At 30.9% G+C, this 25,368-nt stretch overlaps 2 protein-coding genes across 3 annotated transcripts; both read right to left on the reverse strand.

Moving 5' to 3' along the window:
- Positions 1 to 747: 747 nt before the first annotated feature.
- On the reverse strand, positions 748 to 1,197 carry LOC103965274. The gene has a single exon (XM_009378308.2). It carries the CDS (start codon positions 1,195 to 1,197, stop codon positions 748 to 750), a length of 450 nt encoding a protein of 149 aa, XP_009376583.2.
- Positions 1,198 to 17,827: 16,630 nt separating this feature from the next.
- On the reverse strand, positions 17,828 to 23,689 carry LOC103965266 (protein S-acyltransferase 8). Of its 2 annotated transcripts, none has more exons than XM_009378300.3 (6): positions 23,201 to 23,689; positions 22,874 to 23,018; positions 21,030 to 21,215; positions 19,621 to 19,953; positions 19,218 to 19,448; positions 17,828 to 18,667 (listed from the first exon to the last, which is right to left on the reverse strand). In XM_009378300.3, exons 2-6 carry the CDS (start codon positions 22,913 to 22,915, stop codon positions 18,167 to 18,169), a joined length of 1,293 nt encoding a protein of 430 aa, XP_009376575.1. In that variant the 5' UTR covers positions 22,916 to 23,018; positions 23,201 to 23,689; the 3' UTR covers positions 17,828 to 18,166. The 2 variants fall into 2 exon arrangements, with proteins under 2 accessions (XP_009376575.1, XP_009376576.1); XM_009378301.3 differs by having other exon boundaries at positions 23,194 to 23,689.
- Positions 23,690 to 25,368: the final 1,679 nt, after the last annotated feature.

A 25,368-nucleotide genomic window follows, 5' to 3' on the forward strand; every position in this document is an offset into this window, starting at 1 on the left:
ACCCGTTGTGCCGCCGACTTCATCAACTGTTCTACCTTATCTGATGAAGATCTGATGCGATGTTTTGTTTGAGTATTTACGTACTCAAGGGGGAGTGTTGTTGTCATATTTGGAATAGGAATGTGATTGTGTAAATCATGGTGTGTCTAAGGATATCTTTTATATTCCTTTTAGTAGTCTAATTCCTATTAGAGTTATAATTCTAAAAGGGTTAGGATTTTACCTATCCTACTACTATAAATAAAGGCACAATGGGGGTGATACAACACACTCCTCACAATTAAATCTCTCTCTTCTCTCTCTCACTACCGCCGGCCTCCCTCTCTCTATTTCCTTAGAATAACTCAGTTAAATAGGCCTACAACAATAAATTCTAATTTTCCACCTTACAAACATGAATTTGTTGATTCATCTTATTAACATGTGAAACTAGCATTCATCTTATTAACATGTCTCATTTGATGAGTGAGAAAGGTAAATAGGAGGGAAAAAATGGAAGAGATAGCTAGCATTCATCTTATTAACATGTGAGACCACGGAATCCTTTTAATTAAGGCTTTACACTCAATTTTATAAGAATTGGATTTTTTCAGCAATATATTTTTAATTGAGTATGTCTAAATAGTATTGATGAGAAACCTTAATAAGAAATCAAAATCTATCATTAGTAATCCTGCAACTTCATGATATTATTATTATTGGGATAGTTTGTTTGGATGATTTACTACACGAATATAGGCAGTACAGTCAGGCAAGTTGGTCGGTGATAACATATCCAATACTACTGTATAATTTGACAACATGGTTTCTAGTAGATATTTTAGATACTTCCACCCCTTCAGAACTCAAGGCAGTTTCACAGTAACCTGCAGCATCGCCTGCAATTTTGACATCATAGTTGGCCGTCAAAGGATCCTCATCTATCTCTTTTTTGGCGCTATTGAATGAACCAACCACACCGCCGTAAAAATAAGAACACAGCTTAATTGGCTTCCTGGGATCACTCTTGAGCAAATTGTTCATGAAGTTTTGGCTATCTTTTGCATTCGCTATAGCTAACTCAAGAGCTACCATAGCAAGCTCCTTGTAATTCGATGCTGAACTAGATCGAGGATCGGAGTCGAAAGCTTTTAGGCATTCAGAGTTACTGATGGTCTTTTTGCAAACAGTTTCAACCAGATGAATTGATGCATTCATAGGTGAAGGTGAAGAGAGAAACAAGAACGAAGAGGTAAAAAAGAATGGTAACACATAGTGAATTGGGGACTCCATTTGATGCATTTAGTGAATATCTTGGCGGATATGATTGTGCTCTTTCCTCTATATAGTAGTGAGTAGTAATGGGATACTACTAAATTCATTGAATACTCACGTACAAAGAATTCATATTTACAAAACTAATAAATAAATTTAGAAATACTTAAAATTCATAACAACGTATATAATGTTTACTAAAAAGAGTGAATTTGGAACATATTTCTTATGGTCAGAACCCTGAACTTAAAAAGGGTGTCTAGTGCTTTTGTTCAAAACACATCGAAAGTTAGCAAGTGTATTTAGAAGGCACTTTTATGACTCAAAAATACTAATTTTTAGAGAAACTAATAAAAAAAGGATTCAATACTTTAAATTTTAATCAAAAGCATTCAAATAAATTTACTTAATAGTTAGAACGAAAAGAACAAATGACACATTCCACACATCACATGTTACATGCCACACACACCGACAAGCGAGCCTCTTTCACGTGGTCTGTAAATTTTGTCTCTTTCTCTCTCTTTCGCTTAGCATTGTCATTTATTTTTTCTGTTTTCCCCTACAGATTCTTTCCCTTTTTTCTCTTTCACATCTCTCTCTCCCCTGTTTCACATAAGCTCTCTCTCTTTTTTTTCTCTCCCTCTCTTCTTTTTATTTATAAGAAAATAAAACACTAGATAGAGTGACCGCTATCATAACCCAATTCCAATACAATCGAACAAGAAAGCTTTTCTTGTCACAAAAGCAAGGTCCTACCCAAATATGGAAGTTATCAAAACTAAAACTAGTACTAGTAATTGTATTAGCCAAAAAGTTAGTCTGCCTATAAACATGGTTCAATGAAATGGCTTCAAACATGGTCGCCAACCACTTGATATCTTGAATTTTGTTCCTTAGATGCTAAGGGGTGAAGCATAATTAGTTACTAATTTTCAACAAATATTTGGAATTATTGAATATTTTTTAGTAAATATTTTAAGAATAGTGATTGTTGGCTAGAGATAGCTCTTTGTTTTAAAAATACTGATTTTTTTCTCAACAAATATTTTTAAAATAGTGATTCTTTTTCAATAAATATTTTTAAATTCATTTTTTTCAATAAATATTCTAAAATAGTGATTATTTCTCAATTAACATTTTAAAAATAGTGATTGTTTTTAATTAGTATTTTTTTTAATATATTGATTGTTTATATAGTAAATAAATAATCCATAGAATGAAGATGAAAAAACAACCAAGAAATAAAAACTAAGCAATGTATTGTTTATGTATTTAGCATGTAAATGAAGGGAGAGCGACATGAGAGAGATAGTGGGAACAAGTGAGTGGAGAGAAGATGGAGATAGTGGAGTCGGGTGAGAGGAAAAAGAGAGATAGTGGGAACGGGTGAGTGGAGAGAAGATAGAGAGAGTGGAGTCGGGTGACGCGTGTGGACTGCGTGCGTCAGCTTTCATGGGATTGGCCCACGTGTTATGAGCGCATATGTTTTCTGGGCTTTTTTAAATTTTTATTTGTTTTTTGTCCTATTTGTTAAATAATGATTTTTTAGTGTTTTTGGTTAAGAATAATTTTGCAGAAGCCTTTCCAGCTAAAGCTCTTTCTTTTACTTCATTTGTACTCGGAATTCATAAGCATTTTTTTGTTGTCAAAAATCGTTTTTCCTTTTTACCCTTTTTTATTTATTGGAAAAGGGCATTGCAAATTCGTATCATGAAAAACTCGACCTCAAAAGGATCCTTACAAATTAGATCTAAAAATATGATAATAAAGCATCACTAATCGCAAAGCAATTAGTAGAATTCAAGCATTTGTTGAAATCCGAGCTCATCAGGAGCCACAAAATTACACAAGTCAATAAAACTGTTAAACATCGTATTACACGGACATCATGTAAGAACAAAAATCTCAAACCATATTGGGACATTGAGTATGATGCCCATGGGTCTAATGGCATAACCTAACCACGCCACGATCTCATAACACTATATGAAATAGATCCAACAAATCAAACAGTTCCACCTCCACAAATATCCAAAAGAGATGTAGAACACCAAAACGAAAATTAAAATGAAGCAACTCTCTATATAGAGAGAAATCAAACTCGCAAACTCTCCTAAAGAGAGAAAAAATTCAAACTCCAAAATCATTTTTGAAAATTATTAAACAAGTACAAAATAAAAGGATAAAACCATGTCATCGCTCCACATCCTCCGGACATCGGAGTGCCATAGCACCACATCGGCTAAATATATAGTGCCGTACATGCTATTTTTTTTCCATTGAATTTCTTTTCCATTGAATTTTTTTTCCTAAAACTATTTTTTATTGATTTTTAAAGTTGAAAATATGAGAATATCTTTAAATTTAGGTTTTAAATCATTAATTTCAATTGTTTAAATATTAATTATAATAGATTTAGCATGGGAAAATATATTTTGAAGAACATGAATATGATAGTGTGTAGTTATGGTAAGAGAAATAAAAAAAATAAAAAAATTGAAAAGAGGAAGATCGGTATGTTATTAACGACGTGAATTGAGTTAAATTGCTAGTTAGCCAGCGACAGTACTTCCTTACGATCACTAGCTTACTAGCAACTCCCTTCAAGGACAATAGGAATAAAAGCACCGATCGTAACATTTTTCCCCCTCTTTTTTTCCTTTTCTTTTTCCATTGAATTTTTTTTCCTAAAACTATTTTTTATTGATTTTTAAAGTTGAAAATATGAGAATAACTTTAAATTTAGGTTTTAAATCATTAATTTCAATTGTTTAAATATTAATTATAATAGATTTAGCAAGGGAAAATATATTTTGAAAAACATGAATATGATAGTTTGTAGTTATGGTAAGAGAAATAAAAAAAATAAAAAAATTGAAAAGAGGTGGATCGGTACGTAATTAGCCACTTCAATTCAGTTGAATTGCTAGTTAGCTAGCGACGGTGCACACTTATGATCGCTATATTACTAGCAACTCCCTTCATGGACAATAGGAATAAAAGTACCGATCATAACATTTTTACCCCTCCTTTTTTTCTTTTTCTTTTTCCATTGAATTTTTTTTCCTAAAACTATTTTTTATTGATTTTTAAAGTTGAAAATATGAGAATATCTTTAAATTTAGGTTTTAAATCATTAATTTCAATTGTTTAAATATTAATTATAATAGATTTAGCATGGGAAAATATATATTGAAGAACAAGAATATGATGGTTTGTAGTTATGGTAAGAGAAATAAAAAAAATAAAAAAATTGAAAAGAGGTGGATCGGTATGTAATTAGCGACGTCAATTCAGGTAAATTGCTAGTTATCTAGCGACGGTGCACACTTACGATCGCTATATTACTAGCAACTCCCTTAATGGACAATAGGAATAAAACTACCGATCATAACATTTTTACCCCTCTTTTTTTCTTTTTCTTTTTCCATTGAATTTCTTTTCCATTGAATTTTTTTTCCTAAAACTATTTTTTATTGATTTTTAAAGTTGAAAATATGAGAATATCTTTAAATTTAGGTTTTAAATCATTAATTTCAATTGTTTAAATATTAATTATTATAGATTTAGCATGGGAAAATATATTTTGAAGAACATGAATATGATGGTTTCTAGTTATGGTAAGAGAAATAAAAAAAATAAAAAAATTGAAAAGAGGTGGATCGGTATGTAATTAGCTACTTCAATTCAGTTGAATTGCTAGTTAGCTAGCGACGGTACACACTTATGATCGCTATATTACTAGCAACTCCCTTCATGGACAATAGGAATAAAAGTACCGATCATAACATTTTTACCCCTCTTTTTTTCTCTTTCTTTTTCCATTGAATTTCTTTTCCATTGACTTTTTTTTCCTAAAACTATTTTTTACTGATTTTTAAAGTTGAAAATATGAGAATATCTTTAAAATTAGGTTTTAAATCATTAATTTCAATTGTTTAAATATTAATTATAATAGATTTAGCATGGGAAAATATATTTTGAAGAACATGAATATGATAGTTTGTAGTTATGGTAAGAGAAATAAAAAAAATAAAAAAATTGAAAAGAGGTGGATCGGTATGAAATTAGCGACTTCAATTCCGTTGAAATTGCTAGTTAGCTAGCGACTATACATCCATAAGATCGCTATCTTACTAGCAACTCCCTTCAAGGACAATAGGAATAAAAGCACCGATCGTAACATTTTTCCCCCTCTTTTTTTCTTTTTCTTTTTCCATTGAATTTTTTTTCCTAAAACTATTTTTTATTGATTTTTAAAGTTGAAAATATGAGAATAACTTTAAATTTAGGTTTTAAATCATTAATTTCAATTGTTTAAATATTAATTATAATAGATTTAGCATGGGAAAATATATTTTGAAGAACATGAATATGATAGTTTGTAGTTATGGTAAGAGAAATAAAAAAAATAAAAAAATTGAAAAGAGGTGGATCGGTATGTAATTAGCGACTTCAGTCCGTTGAATTGCTAGTTAGCTAGCGACTATGCATCCATAAGATCGCTATCTTACTAGCAACTCCCTTCAAGGACAATAGGAATAAAAGCACCGATCGTAACATTTTTCCCCCTCTTTTTTTCTTTTTCTTTTTCCATTGAATTTTTTTTCCTAAAACTATTTTTTATTGATTTTTAAAGTTGAAAATATGAGAATAACTTTAAATTTAGGTTTTAAATCATTAATTTCAATTGTTTAAATATTCATTATAATAGATTTAGCATGGGAAAATATATTTTGAAGAACATGAATATGATAGTTTGTAGTTATGGTAAGAGAAATAAAAAAAATAAAAAAATTGAAGAGAGGTGGATCGGTATGTAATTAGCGACTTTAGATCAGTTGAATTGCTAGTTAGATACCGACGGTGCACACTTATGATCGCTATATTACTAGCAACTACCTTCATGGACAATAGGAATAAAACTACCGATCATAACATTTTTACCCCTCCTTTTTTTCTTTTTCTTTTTCCATTGAATTTTTTTTCCTAAAACTATTTTTTATTGATTTTTAAAGTTGAAAATATGAGAATATCTTTAAATTTAGGTTTTAAATCATTAATTTCAATTGTTTAAATATTAATTATAATAGATTTAGCATGGGAAAATATATATTGAAGAACAAGAATATGATGGTTTGTAGTTATGGTAAGAGAAATAAAAAAAATAAAAAAATTGAAAAGAGGTGGATCGGTATGTAATTAGCCACTTCAATTCAGTTGAATTGCTAGTTAGCTAGCGACGGTGCACACTTATGATCGCTATATTACTAGCAACTCCCTTCATGGACAATAGGAATAAAAGTACCGATCATAACATTTTTACCCCTCTTTTTTTCTTTTTCTTTTTCCATTGAATTTCTTTTCCATTGAATTTTTTTCCTAAAACTATTTTTTATTGATTTTTAAAGTTGAAAATATGAGAATATCTTTAAATTTAGGTTTTAAATCATTAATTTCAATTGTTTAAATATTAATTATAATAGATTTAGCATGGGAAAATATATTTTGAAGAACATGAATATGATGGTTTGTAGTTATGGTAAGAGAAATAAAAAAAATAAAAAAATTGAAAAGAGGTGGATCGGTATGTGATTAGCAACTTCGATTCAGTTGAATTGCTAGTTAGCTAGCGACGGTACACACCTATGATCGCTATATTACTAGCAACTCCCTTCATGGACAATAGGATAAAAGTACCGATCATAACATTTTTACCCCTCTTTTTTTCTTTTTCTTTTTCCATTGAATTTCTTTTCCACTGAATTTTTTTTCCTAAAACTATTTTTTATTGATTTTTAAAGTTGAAAATATGAGAATATCTTTAAATTTAGGTTTTAAATCATTAATTTCAATTGTTTAAATATTAATTATAATAGATTTAGCATGGGAAAATATATTTTGAAGAACATGAATATGATGGTTTGTAGTTATGGTAAGAGAAATAAAAAAAATAAAAAAATTGAAAAGAGGTGGATCGGTATGTAATTAGCGACTTCAATTTGAATTGCTAGTTATCTAGCGACGGTCCACACCTATGATCGCTATATTACTAGCAACTCCCTTCATGGACAATAGGAATAAAATTACCGATCATAACATTTTTACCCCTCTTTTTTCTTTTTCTTTTTCCATTGAATTTCTTTTCCATTGAATTTTTTTCCTAAAACTATTTTTTATTGATTTTTAAAGTTGAAAATATGAGAATATCTTTAAATTTAGGTTTTAAATCATTAATTTCAATTGTTTAAATATTAATTATAATAGATTTAGCATGGGAAAATATATTTTGAAGAACATGAATATGATGGTTTGTAGTTATGGTAAGAGAAATAAAAAAAATAAAAAAATTGAAAAGAGGTGGATCGGTATGTGATTAGCAACTTCGATTCAGTTGAATTGCTAGTTAGCTAGCGACGGTACACACCTATGATCGCTATATTACTAGCAACTCCCTTCATGGACAATAGGAATAAAAGTACCGATCATAACATTTTTACCCCTCTTTTTTTCTTTTTCTTTTTCAATTGAATTTCTTTTCCACTGAATTTTTTTCCTAAAACTATTTTTTATTGATTTTTAAAGTTGAAAATATGAGAATATCTTTAAATTTAGGTTTTAAATCATTAATTTCAATTGTTTAAATATTAATTATAATAGATTTAGCATGGGAAAATATATTTTGAAGAACATGAATATGATGGTTTGTAGTTATGGTAAGAGAAATAAAAAAAATAAAAAAATTGAAAAGAGGTGGATCGGTATGTAATTAGCGACTTCAATTTGAATTGCTAGTTATCTAGCGACGGTCCACACCTATGATCGCTATATTACTAGCAACTCCCTTCATGGACAATAGGAATAAAAGTACCGATCATAACATTTTTACCCCTCTTTTTTTCTTTTTCTTTTTCCATTGAATTTCTTTTCCACTGAATTTTTTTTCCTAAAACTATTTTTTATTGATTTTTAAAGTTGAAAATATGAGAATATCTTTAAATTTAGGTTTTAAATCATTAATTTCAATTGTTTAAATATTAATTATAATAGATTTAGCATGGGAAAATATATTTTGAAGAACATGAATATGATGGTTTGTAGTTATGGTAAGAGAAATAAAAAAAATAAAAAAATTGAAAAGAGGTGGATCGGTATGTAATTAGCGACTTCAATTTGAATTGCTAGTTATCTAGCGACGGTCCACACCTATGATCGCTATATTACTAGCAACTCCCTTCATGGACAATAGGAATAAAATTACCGATCATAACATTTTTACCCCTCTTTTTTTCTTTTTCTTTTTCCATTGAATTTCTTTTCCATTGAATTTTTTTTCCTAAAACTATTTTTTATTGATTTTTAAAGTTGAAAATATGAGAATATCTTTAAATTTAGGTTTTAAATCATTAATTTCAATTGTTTAAATATTAATTATAATAGATTTAGCATGGGAAAATATATTTTGAAGAACATGAATATGATGGTTTGTAGTTATGGTAAGAGAAATAAAAAAAATAAAAAAATTGAAAAGAGGTGGATCGGTATGTGATTAGCAACTTCGATTCAGTTGAATTGCTAGTTAGATAGCGACGGTACACACCTATGATCGCTATATTACTAGCAACTCCCTTCATGGACAATAGGAATAAAACTACCGATCATAACATTTTTACCCCTCCTTTTTTTCTTTTTCTTTTTCCATTGAATTTTTTTTCCTAAAACTATTTTTTATTGATTTTTAAAGTTGAAAATATGAGAATATCTTTAAATTTAGGTTTTAAATCATTAATTTCAATTGTTTAAATATTAATTATAATAGATTTAGCATGGGAAAATATATATTGAAGAACAAGAATATGATGGTTTGTAGTTATGGTAAGAGAAATAAAAAAAATAAAAAAATTGAAAAGAGGTGGATCGGTATGTAATTAGCTACTTCAATTCAGTTGAATTGCTAGTTAGCTAGCGACGGTACACACTTATGATCGCTATATTACTAGCAACTCCCTTCATGGACAATAGGAATAAAAGTACCGATCATAACATTTTTACCCCTCTTTTTTTCTTTTTCTTTTTCCATTGAATTTCTTTTCCATTGAATTTTTTTTCCTAAAACTATTTTTTATTGATTTTTAAAGTTGAAAATATGAGAATATCTTTAAATTTAGGTTTTAAATCATTAATTTCAATTGTTTAAATATTAATTATAATAGATTTAGCATGGGAAAATATATTTTGAAGAACATGAATATGATGGTTTGTAGTTATGGTAAGAGAAATAAAAAAAATAAAAAAATTGAAAAGAGGTGGATCGGTATGTGATTAGCAACTTCGATTCAGTTGAATTGCTAGTTAGCTAGCGACGGTACACACCTATGATCGCTATATTACTAGCAACTCCCTTCATGGACAATAGGATAAAAGTACCGATCATAACATTTTTACCCCTCTTTTTTTCTTTTTCTTTTTCCATTGAATTTCTTTTCCACTGAATTTTTTTTCCTAAAACTATTTTTTATTGATTTTTAAAGTTGAAAATATGAGAATATCTTTAAATTTAGGTTTTAAATCATTAATTTCAATTGTTTAAATATTAATTATAATAGATTTAGCATGGGAAAATATATTTTGAAGAACATGAATATGATGGTTTGTAGTTATGGTAAGAGAAATAAAAAAAATAAAAAAATTGAAAAGAGGTGGATCGGTATGTAATTAGCGACTTCAATTTGAATTGCTAGTTATCTAGCGACGGTCCACACCTATGATCGCTATATTACTAGCAACTCCCTTCATGGACAATAGGAATAAAATTACCGATCATAACATTTTTACCCCTCTTTTTTTCTTTTTCTTTTTCCATTGAATTTCTTTTCCATTGAATTTTTTTTCCTAAAACTATTTTTTATTGATTTTTAAAGTTGAAAATATGAGAATATCTTTAAATTTAGGTTTTAAATCATTAATTTCAATTGTTTAAATATTAATTATAATAGATTTAGCATGGGAAAATATATTTTGAAGAACATGAATATGATGGTTTGTAGTTATGGTAAGAGAAATAAAAAAAATAAAAAAATTGAAAAGAGGTGGATCGGTATGTGATTAGCAACTTCGATTCAGTTGAATTGCTAGTTAGCTAGCGACGGTACACACCTATGATCGCTATATTACTAGCAACTCCCTTCATGGACAATAGGAATAAAAGTACCGATCATAACATTTTTACCCCTCTTTTTTTCTTTTTCTTTTTCCATTGAATTTCTTTTCCACTGAATTTTTTTTCCTAAAACTATTTTTTATTGATTTTTAAAGTTGAAAATATGAGAATATCTTTAAATTTAGGTTTTAAATCATTAATTTCAATTGTTTAAATATTAATTATAATAGATTTAGCATGGGAAAATATATTTTGAAGAACATGAATATGATGGTTTGTAGTTATGGTAAGAGAAATAAAAAAAATAAAAAAATTGAAAAGAGGTGGATCGGTATGTGATTAGCAACTTCGATTCAGTTGAATTGCTAGTTAGCTAGCGACGGTGCACACTTATGATCGCTATATTACTAGCAACTCCCTTCATGGACAATAGGAATAAAAGTACCGATCATAACATTTTTACCCCTCTTTTTTTCTTTTTCTTTTTCCATTGAATTTCTTTTCCATTGAATTTTTTTCCTAAAACTATTTTTTATTGATTTTTAAAGTTGAAAATATGAGAATATCTTTAAATTTAGGTTTTAAATCATTAATTTCAATTGTTTAATTATTAATTATAATAGATTTAGCATGGGAAAATATATTTTGAAGAACATGATTATGATAGTTTGTAGTTATGGTAAGAGAAATAAAAAAAATAAAAAAATTGAAAAGAGGGGGATCGGTATGTTATTAGCGACTTCTAGTCAGCTTAATTGCTACATAACCAGCGACAGTACATCCATATGATCGCTAGTTTGATACCAGCTTTCTTCAAGGACAATAGGAATAAAAGCACCGATCGTAACATTTTTACCCCTCTTTTTTTCTTTTTCTTTTTCCATTGAATTTCTTTTCCATTGAATTTTTTTTCCTAAAACTATTTTTTATTGATTTTTAAAGTTGAAAATATGAGAATATCTTTAAATTTAGGTTTCAAATCATTAATTTCAATTGTTTAAATATTAATTATAATAGATTTAGCATGGGAAAATATATTTTGAAGAACATGAATATGATGGTTTGTAGTTATGGTAAGAGAAATAAAAAAAATAAAAAAATTGAAAAGAGGTGGATCGGTATGTTATTACCGACTTTGATTCAGTTGAATTGCTAGTTAGCTAGCGATGTTGCACACTTATGATCACTATATTACTAGCAACTCCCTTCATGGACAATAGGAATAAAAGTACCGATCATAACATTTTTACCCCTCTTTTTTTCTTTTTCTTTTTCCATTGAATTTCTTTTCCACTGAATTTTTTTTCCTAAAACTATTTTTTATTGATTTTTAAAGTTGAAAATATGAGAATATCTTTAAATTTAGGTTTTAAATCATTAATTTCAATTGTTTAATTATTAATTATAATAGATTTAGCATGGGAAAATATATTTTGAAGAACATGAATATGATAGTTTGTAGTTATGGTAAGAGAAATAAAAAAAATAAAAAAATTGAAAAGAGGGGGATCGGTATGTTATTAGCGACTTCGATTCAGTTTAATTGCTAGTTAGCCAGCGACAGTACATCCATACGATCGCTAGTTTGATACCAGCTTTCTTCAAGGACAATAGGAATAAAAGCACCGATCGTAACATTTTTACCCCTCTTTTTTTCTTTTTCTTTTTCCATTGAATTTCTTTTCCATTGAATTTTTTTTCCTAAAACTATTTTTTATTGATTTTTAAAGTTGAAAATATGAGAATATCTTTAAATTTAGGTTTCAAATCATTAATTTCAATTGTTTAAATATTAATTATAATAGATTTAGCATGGGAAAATATATTTTGAAGAACATGAATATGATGGTTTGTAGTTATGGTAAGAGAAATAAAAAAAATAAAAAAATTGAAAAGAGGTGGATCGGTATGTGATTAGCGACTTTGATACAGTTGAATTGATAGTTAGCTAGCGACGGTATACACCTCTGATCGCTATATTACTAGCAACTCACTTCATGGACTATAGGAATAAAAGTACCGATCATAACATTTTTACCCCTCTTTTTTTCTTTTTCTTTTTCCATTGAATTTCTTTTCCATTGAATTTTTTTCCTAAAACTATTTTTTATTGATTTTTAAAGTTGAAAATATGAGAATATCTTTAAATTTAGGTTTTAAATCATTAATTTCAATTGTTTAAATATTAATTATAATAGATTTAGCATGGGAAAATATATTTTGAAGAACATGAATATGATGGTTTGTAGTTATGGTAAGAGAAATAAAAAAAATAAAAAAATTGAAAAGAAGTGGATCGGTATGTAATTAGCGACTTCAATTATTTGAATTGCTAGTTAGATAGCGACGGTGCACACTTATGATTGCTATATTACTAGCAACTCCCTTCATGGACAATAGGAATAAAAGTACCGATCATAACATTTTTACCCCTCTTTTTTTCTTTTTCTTTTTCCATTGAATTTCTTTTCCATTGAATTTTTTTTCCTAAAACTATTTTTTATTGATTTTTAAAGTTGAAAATATGAGAATATCTTTAAATTTAGGTTTTAAATCATTAATTTCAATTGTTTAAATATTAATTATAATAGATTTAGCATGGGAAAATATATTTTGAAGAACATGAATATGATGGTTTGTAGTTATGGTAAGAGAAATAAAAAAAATAAAAAAATTGAAAAGAGGTGGATCGGTATGTGATTAGCGACTTCGATTCAGTTGAATTGCTAGTTAGCTAGCGACGGTGCACACTTATGATCGCTATATTACTAGCAACTCCCTTCAAGGACAATAGGAATAAAAGGACCGATCGTAACATTTTTCCCCCTCTTTTTTTCTTTTTCTTTTTCCATTGAATTTTTTTTCCTAAAACTATTTTTTATTGATTTTTAAAGTTGAAAATATGAGAATAACTTTAAATTTAGGTTTTAAATCATTAATTTCAATTGTTTAAATATTAATTATAATAGATTTAGCATGGGAAAATATATTTTGAAGAACATGAATATGATGGTTTGTAGTTATGGTAAGAGAAATAAAAAAAATAAAAAAATTGAAAAGAGGTGGATCGGTATGTCATTAGCGACTTCAATTTGAATTGCTAGTTATCTAGCGACGGTCCACACCTATGATCGCTAAATTACTAGCAACTCTCTTCATGGACAATAGGAATAAAATTACCGATCATAACATTTTTACCCCTCTTTTTTTCTTTTTCTTTTTCCATTGAATTTCTTTTCCATTGAATTTTTTTTCCTAAAACTATTTTTTATTGATTTTTAAAGTTGAAAATATGAGAATATCTTTAAATTTAGGTTTTAAATCATTAATTTCAATTGTTTAAATATTAATTATAATAGATTTAGCATGGGAAAATATATTTTGAAGAACATGAATATGATGGTTTGTAGTTATGGTAAGAGAAATAAAAAAAATAAAAAAATTGAAAAGAGGTGGATCGGTATGTGATTAGCAACTTCGATTCAGTTGAATTGCTAGTTAGCTAGCGACGGTACACACCTATGATCGCTATATTACTAGCAACTCCCTTCATGGACAATAGGAATAAAAGTACCGATCATAACATTTTTACCCCTCTTTTTTTCTTTTTCTTTTTCAATTGAATTTCTTTTCCACTGAATTTTTTTTCCTAAAACTATTTTTTATTGATTTTTAAAGTTGAAAATATGAGAATATCTTTAAATTTAGGTTTTAAATCATTAATTTCAATTGTTTAAATATTAATTATAATAGATTTAGCATGGGAAAATATATTTTGAAGAACATGAATATGATGGTTTGTAGTTATGGTAAGAGAAATAAAAAAAATAAAAAAATTGAAAAGAGGTGGATCGGTATGTGATTAGCGACTTCGATTCAGTTGAATTGCTAGTTAGCTAGCGACGGTGCACACTTATGATCGCTATATTACTAGCAACTCCCTTCATGGACAATAGGAATAAAAGTACCGATCATAACATTTTTACCCCTCTTTTTTTCTTTTTCTTTTTCTTTTTCCATTGAATTTCTTTTCCACTGAATTTTTTTTCCTAAAACTATTTTTTATTGATTTTTAAAGTTGAAAATATGAGAATATCTTTAAATTTAGGTTTTAAATCATTAATTTCAATTGTTTAAATATTAATTATAATAGATTTAGCATGGGAAAATATATTTTGAAGAACATGAATATGATGGTTTGTAGTTATGGTAAGAGAAATAAAAAAAATAAAAAAATTGAAAAGAGGTGGATCGGTATGTGATTAGCGACTTCGTTTCAGTTGAATTGCTAGTTAGCTAGCGACGGTGCACACTTATGATCGCTATATTACTAGCAACTCCCTTCAAGGACAATAGGAATAAAAGGACCGATCGTAACATTTTTCCCCCTCTTTTTTTCTTTTTCTTTTTCCATTGAATTTTTTTTCCTAAAACTATTTTTTATTGATTTTTAAAGTTGAAAATATGAGAATAACTTTAAATTTAGGTTTTAAATCATTAATTTCAATTGTTTAAATATTAATTATAATAGATTTAGCATGGGAAAATATATTTTGAAGAACATGAATATGATAGTTTGTAGTTATGGTAAGAGAAATAAAAAAAATAAAAAAATTGAAAAGAGCGGGATCGGTATGTAATTAGTGACTTCAGTTCAGTTAAATTGCTAGTTAGCTTGCGACTATGTATCCATAAGATCGCTATCTTACTAGCAACTACCTTCATGGACAATAGGAATAAAAGTACCGATCATAACATTAAATGACATTCCGCAACCTTAGTATTTGGGTGAGATTTTTCGATTCCGTAAGTTCGAGCACTTTCTTTTTTAGGGACGTTTTGATATAAACGTCTCGTTTTTCAATGTCATAGATTAAACAGCTATTCCTTTTGCAAATTTGATTAAACATTTTCCCTACAATTTTGGTACTTCAATTTTATTTCATTAGAAGTCTATTCATGTTAGCATTCTCTTTTTTCCTCCTATTTTTATGCATTTCTTATTATGATGATTTAAGATTTTTTTTTATTTTTTATTAAAATATTTATTTTAGTAAATGAAATAGAATGTAACAAAACTCGCTGTTAGGTACGTTCGGTTATATCGGTATGTTTGATTATAATGGAACATTTGAATTTTTGGTACGTTTATTTTCAAAACATAAGTTTATTACTTTTGTCCTAATAATGAGGAATTACTTTAATTAATTTTTTTTTTTTATAGAAAGAGTCGTTGTTTAAATTACTTTAATTTTTTTTTATATAGAAAGAGTCATTAATCAATGGATAATAGTCTTTTTGTTAATTCAAAATTATATGATTTATCGTTATTATTTAGCATTATTTACAATAATAAGGATTTATCTCCAATCAACTAAAAGTTGTTCCAGAGACTTATCTACCAAAAAACAAGACTATCTAAAGCAATATGTATGAATCAAACATGTTTTTAAACATTCCAAAAAGATGAATATTCATTTTAATATAGATTATAATTGGGTACGTTTTAATTTGGGGTTGGTACGTTTTCGTTTGACGTTGGTACATTTTCATTTAATGTTGGTACATTACCATTTGGCGTGAGTGTACATTTAGATTTAAAAAGTTTTAATTTTTAGACTTAAATATAGTTGAAATTATTTAAAATATATAGCAGATATTTAAATGTAAATTAATTTCAATTAATCTGAAGTAGTTCAAGTTTGAGTATCTTAATCAAATGTTTCAAAAGCTTAATCAAAAACTCAAAAAGCATAAATGTTTAGTCTACAAAAGTCTAAAATGAAGCATCTAATTCTAATTTTCTCTTTTTTTTAATACCAGGGCTTAACAAATATAACACCGGGGCTCTTCTAATTAGATCAAGAAGGTTGGGAATTAGGTTGGGAGTTGGGAGGCAACACATTTGGTGAACAGTATGCCCATCAATGAACTCGAGTTCCCAACTTGAAACTAATCGTTTGTATACAAATTTGAATTTTAGCCCAAATGGAGATACATACATACATACTTACATACCTTGGTTCCCCACTTATGAGGGTCTCGACGTCTATCGTACACAATCTTACTCTTGTTTTGCAAAAAAGTTGTTTTCATGGCTTGAACCCATGACCTTTTAGTCACAAAAGAGCAACATTTCTGTTGCACAAATACTCGCCCTACCACATTAATTCATGTGTGACTTCAATATATATATATGCATGAGTTACACACGTACAGTACCCTTCAGTTGGATGGCATAATGCATTGTGATCTTCATGGGTTTGGGGTTTTTAAACACAAACTCACTAATTTCATAAGAACCAAATGATTGAGACGGTCCAATGGCTACCTCTGGTTCCAAAGCCCAAGTGATACATTTCGCCTGAACCAGTTCCCTCCACCGGTTTGAGAGAAACTTCCACTATTAATTTAAGAGAATTTTAACGAAAAGCTTTCGATACTATTCACTTTAACAAAAAATCACATTTTTAAACTAAAAAGTCAATCATGGTACTATTCACCTTACCCTTTATTTTGTCCTTATAGTTAAAACTCAAAATTTTCAAACATTTTTCATTAATTTTCCTTTAATTTAATTATCTCAACTTTTGCCAATGTAGTCTACTCCATTCACAAACTCAAGGATGAAGAACTGGCGAAAGTTGAGACAATTAATAGTCAAAGAGCTTGGCCCGTCTCTCAAACTAGTGGAGTATATATTTGCCAGCGTGGTCTCTTTTTCATAACAAAGATTGAGTTAAAACTGTCAAAATATTATTGTAGAAGGTCCTTGAAAGAGTTATACTCCAACCATACTCCTTACTTTAGAGAGTTATAATGATTATGAATCAATAATTAGCCAATAATTTAATTTTTAAAATAATATGAAAAGGAAAAGGTTATTAACGCTCCAAAATTTCATATTATACACTCCTCACATGTGTAATTTTTCTTTCTAATTATAGAAAGTTTGGAGTGCAAGATGAAATTTTTGGAGCGCAAATAACAATTCTCTATTAAAATAGTTAACATTAATTATAGAGCCCCTAAGAGCTCCTTTCTCCCTCCCTTTATTTAGGTGCTCCTATACCAACCCCAATCTTAGGAGCTGGATAGGGAGCATGACTAGATGGAGCTAATTTTATTGAAATCCCTAAATTCTAGTTAGAGACCCATTGAAAGATGCTCTAATGTCCTTGTGGCTCATTGTGTCGGTTGTACCTCAAAACTACTCCCCAGCAATTACAATAGAACAGTATTCAAGTCTGATTTTAACCAAACGCATCGAAGATAACCAAACCAAATCAATGTTCAGCTTAGAGCCATTGTTGATGCGTACAACGTTTATGAATAACAAGCAATACAACAAACTAGCAAGGGGGACATGGAAGCCCGTCCTTGTTCAGAATACCAACGAAGATGGGGGTCTACACAAAAGAATAAAGCCATTATAGCAAAGTGGATTCACAATTTCAGTCGCAATAGTTACATAATACTACCGAGTAAAAATGGAAAAATACAAAAACGTAATACACGAAAAATTGGCAACGACAACGCTATTCCTTCATTCCCAAACAATTACAAACACGCATTCGCACAAAAAGGTCACATATGTTTTTACACCTTAAGGGAATACATTCAACTCCCTTGCATAATTGCGAGTTTCAGGTTCATGGCATTCCCTTCCCTACCTGGAAACGACTATCCAATAATCACTGATCATCCAAATGCACACCATCTCAAAATCAATAATACAAACTAACTCCATCATTGAACTGCATCCTTCGACGTCACATGACCTCTACTTTCAGTGACATTGACATTAGCAAGGACGTCCGGCGCAATTTCCCAACTCCCACTTCTTCCCCAACTCGAGTGCCGAGCATCAGATCGAATGGTGGGAGCCCGGTCTGAACCTAAAGCAGAGAGCACCTCTGAGGTATTATGAGGCCCGTTGCTCCCTCTACTGCGTATGTCCTCATCAATTTCTTCAATGTTTCGACGCTGTGAGATCTTCAACAGATCTTCACCAATATCTAAATCATCCTCAACCTTAGAACGTGGATCCCCGCCAGATTCATCAGGCTCTGCTTCCCGAGCAATGGGCATAGGGGGAGGCCTTTGTACCTCCTCTTCAACGAAAGCTCGAAAGTTATTTCTTGAGGGTTTTACTCGTGTGCAAAACACTTCGAGAAAGTTATTTAAACAGCCCCGGTTGTAAACATTGATCCTATTGTCAGCTCTGTACCGGAAGTTTTCATACGTAGTCTGAAAAAAAAAGGGGGAAATAGCTATTGAAATGAATATAATCAGAATAATAATAGAGGTAAAGCAACGAATATGTTCTTCCAATGTAAGGGTTGAAATGATGACTGAAATACTAAAGTGTTAACTAGACTCAAAATACTTTCCCCCATAAGGGAAAAGAACGCTCAAATGACGCATGTACTGCCAGGTTCCTCTGCCTACCATTGTGACACTAAATGAACACCAGTATGAAAAAGATACCAATGCAGAACGCTTTTCTCTAATTCATCAGATGGTTTCATAATCAGTTCGGCTTCTGTCCTCACTACTAGTAAGTGACACAGGATGCATAATTTCATTTATTTCAACAATATTATGAGATGACAGATGTATCCGACATGCTGTCATCTTGGACTTCATAAACAGTTATGTGAACTTCGTGAATTAGTACTACCACTTGTGCCATACCGTTCAAAAAGACTTAGACATTGGCCAACCCCTTATCTTTCATACAAAACTGATGTTAAAACCTCGTACTGAACCAAAAAAATACACATGCAATATGACTGACCTGGTTGGTACCAATAAGGTACAAATGGAAGCCGGTTAGTCCACCAACAAACCAAAGAGAAATGAAACAGTAGGCCATTAGAATCACAGAGGCAGGCGATTCTTGCATTGCCTTCCAAACTGTCCTGTGATCATCCATCAGAATCTTGATGTACACAGCCGATAAAGCGAATACATAGATGCAGAGCAGAGTTGCAGAAGAAACGAAGAGAAAGAAGTAACGATAATTGCACTGCACATAACACAAGAAATTAGATTTTTAATGCAAAAGGCCTCCTGAATAAAGGAAACAAGAATCAACTACAAAAATGAGAGAACAAATCAATCTAGCACTCCAAAACATTACTAATGAGGAAGGTACAATTCACATGACACAATTTTTAAGGTGCCGGTTAACAGCATACCTGTCCAATGCATTGGCCCACCCAAGGGCAGTGGTGATCAAAGCGCTCCACACAATTGTTGCAAATAGAACAATGAGAGCAACGAGGCGGACGATATAGCATACAAGTATCACAATATTTCACTCTCACAGAAAGGCCATTGACCATCACTTCTTTTGTTCTGGGGAATTGAAGGCTTGGAGTTTGTCTACCACCAGCATTAGATGCCACTTGTCTTCCACCAACATCAATGGACACTGAAGAGTCATAACGGAACTCTTCCTCTGGTGGATGTGCATTTCTTGGAATAATCCCTGGGTCCCGGGCTGAAGTAAGAAAAAGAAGCACCAACACCTATCAACATCAACTAACGAATTAATTTATGCCCAAAACTCGGACAACGATAGAACTTCAGTGGAAACACTTTTGAAAAGATTGCAATCGATATGAATACTATTGTTGTTATTTACAACAGTGAGAATAAAACATTCTAGAGGGTGATCAATATCATATTTGCAAACTAGAGTTGCAAAAGAACTACACTTCATAAATGTCAGACGAAGATTAAACAAATAAACGCAAGACCTAGGTTAAGTTATCATTCACAAAATGCATAGTCTTGGTGACTTTGAATCAAGGCCTTAAAAAGCTAAATTGATCTAAACATTTTTAGTGGTTGTTCCTTTTATTTCACAGAGTTTGCCTCTCTCTTTCTCTGTTTTGTACTTTTCAGCTCTAATGTAAGCTTCTTTCTTGTTGGGGGACAACACAACAAAAACACCCTAACAGCAAACATATAGGCCTTGTGCATAGATTTGGTACTGACAATAGTTATGTCACAGTTTAGTCAATACAACAAAGTCTGCCATTTATTATTTATTCCTCACAATTTCCTGAAACAAAAATTCATTTATTCCCCAACTTAAAAGTCAATTCAAGTAAAAATCCTCAAGATCTAAATATAAGATTTACCAAATTAATTATGAGAATTTTAACTACCAATACAACACCACCAATCCACACATGTAAAATGTTGAACTAACGGTACAAACTTAACAGGCAAATATATGATTTATTAAGCTTTGCATTAGAATTTTATTCTGTTTGTGGGGGTTCCCATTCCACAGGGATCTGGGGTTACAATTTAAATATTCACATGAAAGTATGCATAAAGCATTGATAATAACTTTTTGCAGACCCAGCGGAAGACGGCACAGTGCAACCCCACAAACAGTTTTAACATTCAAATGCAAAGCTCAGAGATCACATGAGTTGGTTAATGGCCACATTATCTAACCATTCATCTGTATGTGGCCATGCCAAACACATGGTCTATTATTTGTGTAAAAACTCAAAATACAACCATATACATATATAGATCACGTCTGCCAGATTACAAAATAAAAAATAAAACGGTTTAGAGGACTTACATAGATAGTAAATACAATTGCTACAACCAGAATTGCATAGCCAGCATTATATGAAGGAAATTCATGCCGGAGATGCCATGCGACAAATACACAGAAGATAATAACCGGAGCAATGATTAATAGTAATGTGACAAGCAGTGACCTAGCATCTGGCCCAAATATCAACCTTCCACCAAGGATGAACTTCTGCAAAAGGATGAAGAAAAAGATTGATGACCGTAATAATACCACAGTAGAGAGAAATCAATCAAACTAGAGCAATTACAGTACACTGTGGAGAGTATAGTCAGCCTCATCATGTTAAGAAGTCCCAAAATATATACCCTTTCTAATATCATTAAAATAAAAAGTCAAAGCCAATAGTCATAAGAGCTGTGTTTTTACAGCAGGGGTTTGGCCATTATGAAGATGTGTCATATTCTTGCAACCAATAACAATAGAAACTCACTAAACTAGCAATAATGAGAGGAATGATTTCAGCAATGATCTATATAAACATACAAACAGGGCATTCCTTTTTAAAAACAACACAGTTGAGGCCCAACAAGAATGCATGGTATGAACTGTTCAATTTTAAGGCCTCCATTCAAGAATCAACCTTGCAAAAATTTAGCCAACTTAAACGCTATCGTCATTATAATCATTATCATTTGAGTGTTAATTGGAAACACTGCGTACATCTATTTGATCACAACTAGACAAATAAATGACTTCTGATAGGGAATTTTCTGTAAGAATATTCTGACCGACTCCCATTTTATAATTAACTTCATTTGTAAAATCAAATCTGATTCAACTATACAGAAGCACATTCAGCTTTATTTCATAGAACAGTACAAAGCCTTAATATAAGTTTTAACAAGCTCAAAATATAAGCATTTAGATAAATTAAAGCAATAAACATCTATCAACCAGACCAGATAACAAAAAATGGTAAAGCAAGAGTGCTGCAGACTCAGAACAATATCAGGACTCGGTCTGAAAATGGGTTTGGCCAAGAAAACAATGCCTACATATTAAAGTATTTTATTGATTGACTAGCACACAATGCCCATGCATATAGATGTTTGAAGGTATCAATGAAAGATCCATGCATGGCTTCAATAACATAATCTACTCACACCAATACTTGCATTTTTCATCGTTATACCAGTGTTTGCTTTCATACCTCCTGACCTAATCAGGCTTAACGCCATAAAAAGAAGTCAAAATGTAAAACTGGACATTAAGAGGAATTCATGCATCCAAAGCATGCAATCCAGCAACAAGCAGTCATCCAAATATAAAACTGGGTGGCAGCATTGATATATAGAAAGATGGCCCTCAGGTGGGCAATAAACAATACCAGATTGTCTTGACAAACAAATAAAACCACTGTGTTACAGGCTTCTTGAGAACTAAGTTTGTCGTGGAGAACGTAGTCAGTAGAAAATAAAGTCCTACAATACTGATCACAAACAGCAATATAGCTGTTAGGACTCAGAAGTTAGGTTAAAGGTTCTTTCAAGCATGCATGTAGGACGGCCACAGGAACTATCATCAGAAAATGCAGATCTTAATTAAATGTTCTAAATCTAGGACCTTATGGTGAAAGAATGTGTTTCAGATGATAAACCACCTAATCAACCAGTAAATCACAAAAATCACACTTTAGAACTATCACGAGTAAATCACAACCTAATTCGAACCCAATTTAGAACCATAAGTCTCTAACCAAGTAAACCACTTAATCAACAAAACCCACTAATTTTCTCAAAAACCCAACAAATTTAAAGCATACCCAGATGATAAATCCTAGTAAAAATCCCAAATTTGTAAACCCAGAAAAACGCAAAGGGGCTTACATTACTTCCTTTCCAGACTTCGTACACGCGCTTTGCTGCCATGAGAAACCCTGACCTTGCTTCTTCTATTCACGCACTAGGCAGGAACAGAGTCAAAGATTTGGAACTTGTGGGCATTCATCTCTCAATCGCATTCGGAATTGATCTGTTCAATGAGATAATGAGCGAAAGACACAAAAACCAGGCAGTAAAAATGAGAAAACTAATTAAATAAGAAATAGGCATGAATAACAAAATGCAACCAAAAAAAATTGGAAACAACAAAATGCGACAATAAAAGAACCAAACCCATAATCGAAAAGCAAATAAATTACACCCACCACTTACCGCCCTTAGCCTTTAAGAAGCTTTAAGAAGCTTTAAGCTTTAATGTCCGCAATCTGGAGAAAGATAGACCACAGACAGACACAGAGACCAACAGATTTTACAAAGAGGAAAAAGGCAGCCTGCCTTTTGTTGATGTAGGAGTAGACATGGCTGCGAAGGCGAGTTGAAGGGGCTACAAACAGAGCGATTGAGTTATGGATCTGGATTTTTGGGTTTGCCGTCCAACTCGGGAACGATCTGGAGAAATTTGGGTTTTAGGGTTCTAGGGATTTGAGTGAACTGAAATTGATTTGGATAAGCAATTTTTTGTTTCGATTCGCAGTGGAGCAACAATGAAGCGGTGGAGAAGGTACGAACGAAGCTGTGAGAAAATTTGGTTTCGATTCGCGGTTTTTGGTTTCGATTCGCAGCGGAGGAAGAAGGAAGCGGCCGAGAGGAGGAACGAATGAGGCTGCGAAAAGATGCGTAATGAAACGGTGTCGAAGAATCTCTAATATTAGAAAGCCAGATGAGTATTTGTGTTTCAGGGTTTCTCAAAATGTTTTTGGACAAAAACACCCCTCGAACAACAAAAAATCTAACCGGCCGGAAATTGATCATTTATAGTTCAAAGGGTGTTTTTGGGATAAAAAGGAAAAAAAAGGGGAGAAAAAAACAGAAATTAACTTCCACGGAAAAGAAAACGTGAATGGATAAGTTTTGTGGAATGAAGAGATAACTGCAACGTTCTGCAAACTTCTCCCGATTCTCAACTCCAGCAAGCTAGGATTGTAAAATGTCAAAGTTAATCAAGTCAGATTCTTATACCGAATTGTTTCTTCGTTCATTGCAAGTAACGTACGATTAAACGGTTTTTTTTTCTGTTTATATGCCTCCATCGATTTTGTAATACATTATAGATAGTTTATGGTGACGTTTCAAATTGCAAAGCTCTTTTCGATGTATGAAATCATCTTTTCTCGGTAGTTACAGCTATTGTTGTCCATTTAATATTATGAGAGTTTTAACGAAAAGCTTGTTGTACTCTTCACTTTAACGAAAAATCATATTTTTACACTTTAACGAAAAGCTTGTTGGGTTTGAATTTTTTTCTTTGTTCCCTTTTAGTAGATTAGAATTATAGTTGTAGTTATGATTCCTTAACTTTAACTCAATTGGAGCAATGGTCCTTCAATAAAAATTCATTATCATTGGTCCCTCAACTCATCAAAACATGCAGCTATGGTCCCTCAACTTTAATTCAACTGGAGAAATGGTCCCTTAACTTTAACCCAATTGTAGCAATGATCCTTCTAACATAACTCGTTTTGACAAAAATTTTGACATAGTTGACGAAAATGATCATAATTATACACTTTGATAAGTTGAGGGACCCTTATTATATAAATGGTTATTCCAACATAACTAATTTTGACGAACTTGATGAAAATGACTATAGCTCCACATTTTGATAAGTTGAGGGACCAATAGTAATGAATTTTTAATTGAGGGACCATTGCTCCAATTTAATTAAAATTGAGAGATCATTGTTACAATTTATTCAGAATTATAAGACCCAAGATAACCATTTTCATATTTGCTTTATATTTTTTTTATATTATATTTGTTTATTCTTTTTACAGGTTTGAAACGATAATTAGATTTGGAATCCAAAGAATGTTATCTTCCGAACAGTAATTTCCTTTTTCCTTTTAGCTTCTCTTTTTCCTTATCTGGGTCCTTTATCCCTTTTATGCTTCTAAGACTACTATGATTAGCTGTTAATTTTTTCCCTAGAGTTCATTAGTTTTTCGCCAATCCTGGTTTATTTGGTGGTGTATGTTTGGAGAGAACTTACTAGACATGGATCTTGATAGTCTCAAGTTGATTTCAGGATTTTAGAAATTCATACAATAGAGATCAAAGAGAGATAGGTGGGCAAGCAAGTTCTTCCAAGAAAAAAAAAAAAAAAGCATTCTTAGTAGATTTGTATGTTTCGTAGTAATTCGTTTCACTATTTCATTGGGTTTCATGTGTAAATTGATAGGTTTTGTGTAACGAGTTCTCCTAATCAATTATGATTACAAAAAGTTGATTACGAATTACTAGCCTTTTGTGTGACATCCCACATCGTCCAGGGGAGTGATCCTTAAATGTATATTTCCATCTCTACCTAGCGCGAGGCCTTT

This window comes from the organism of the source record quoted next, unplaced genomic scaffold (assembly GCF_019419815.1).
Source record: "Pyrus x bretschneideri cultivar Hongxiangsu unplaced genomic scaffold, Pyrus_bretschneideri_v1 Contig16, whole genome shotgun sequence".
NCBI lineage: Eukaryota > Viridiplantae > Streptophyta > Magnoliopsida > Rosales > Rosaceae > Pyrus > Pyrus x bretschneideri.

What these genes read in the sequence shown, in the direction of transcription:
- LOC103965266 (XM_009378300.3), bottom strand. Translation starts at nt 22,915, where the DNA reads ATGGCAGCAAAGCGCGTGTACGAAGTCTGGAAAGGAAGTAAT. An exon ending in TGGGCCAATGCATTGGACAG is followed by an intron (nt 19,449 to 19,620) that starts GTATGCTGTTAA and finishes TGTTATGTGCAG; the next exon opens with TGCAATTATCGTTACTTCTT. An exon ending in ACCTTATTGGTACCAACCAG is followed by an intron (nt 18,668 to 19,217) that starts GTCAGTCATATT and finishes TTTTTTTTTCAG; the next exon opens with ACTACGTATGAAAACTTCCG.
- LOC103965274 (XM_009378308.2), bottom strand. Translation starts at nt 1,197, where the DNA reads ATGAATGCATCAATTCATCTGGTTGAAACTGTTTGCAAAAAGACCATC.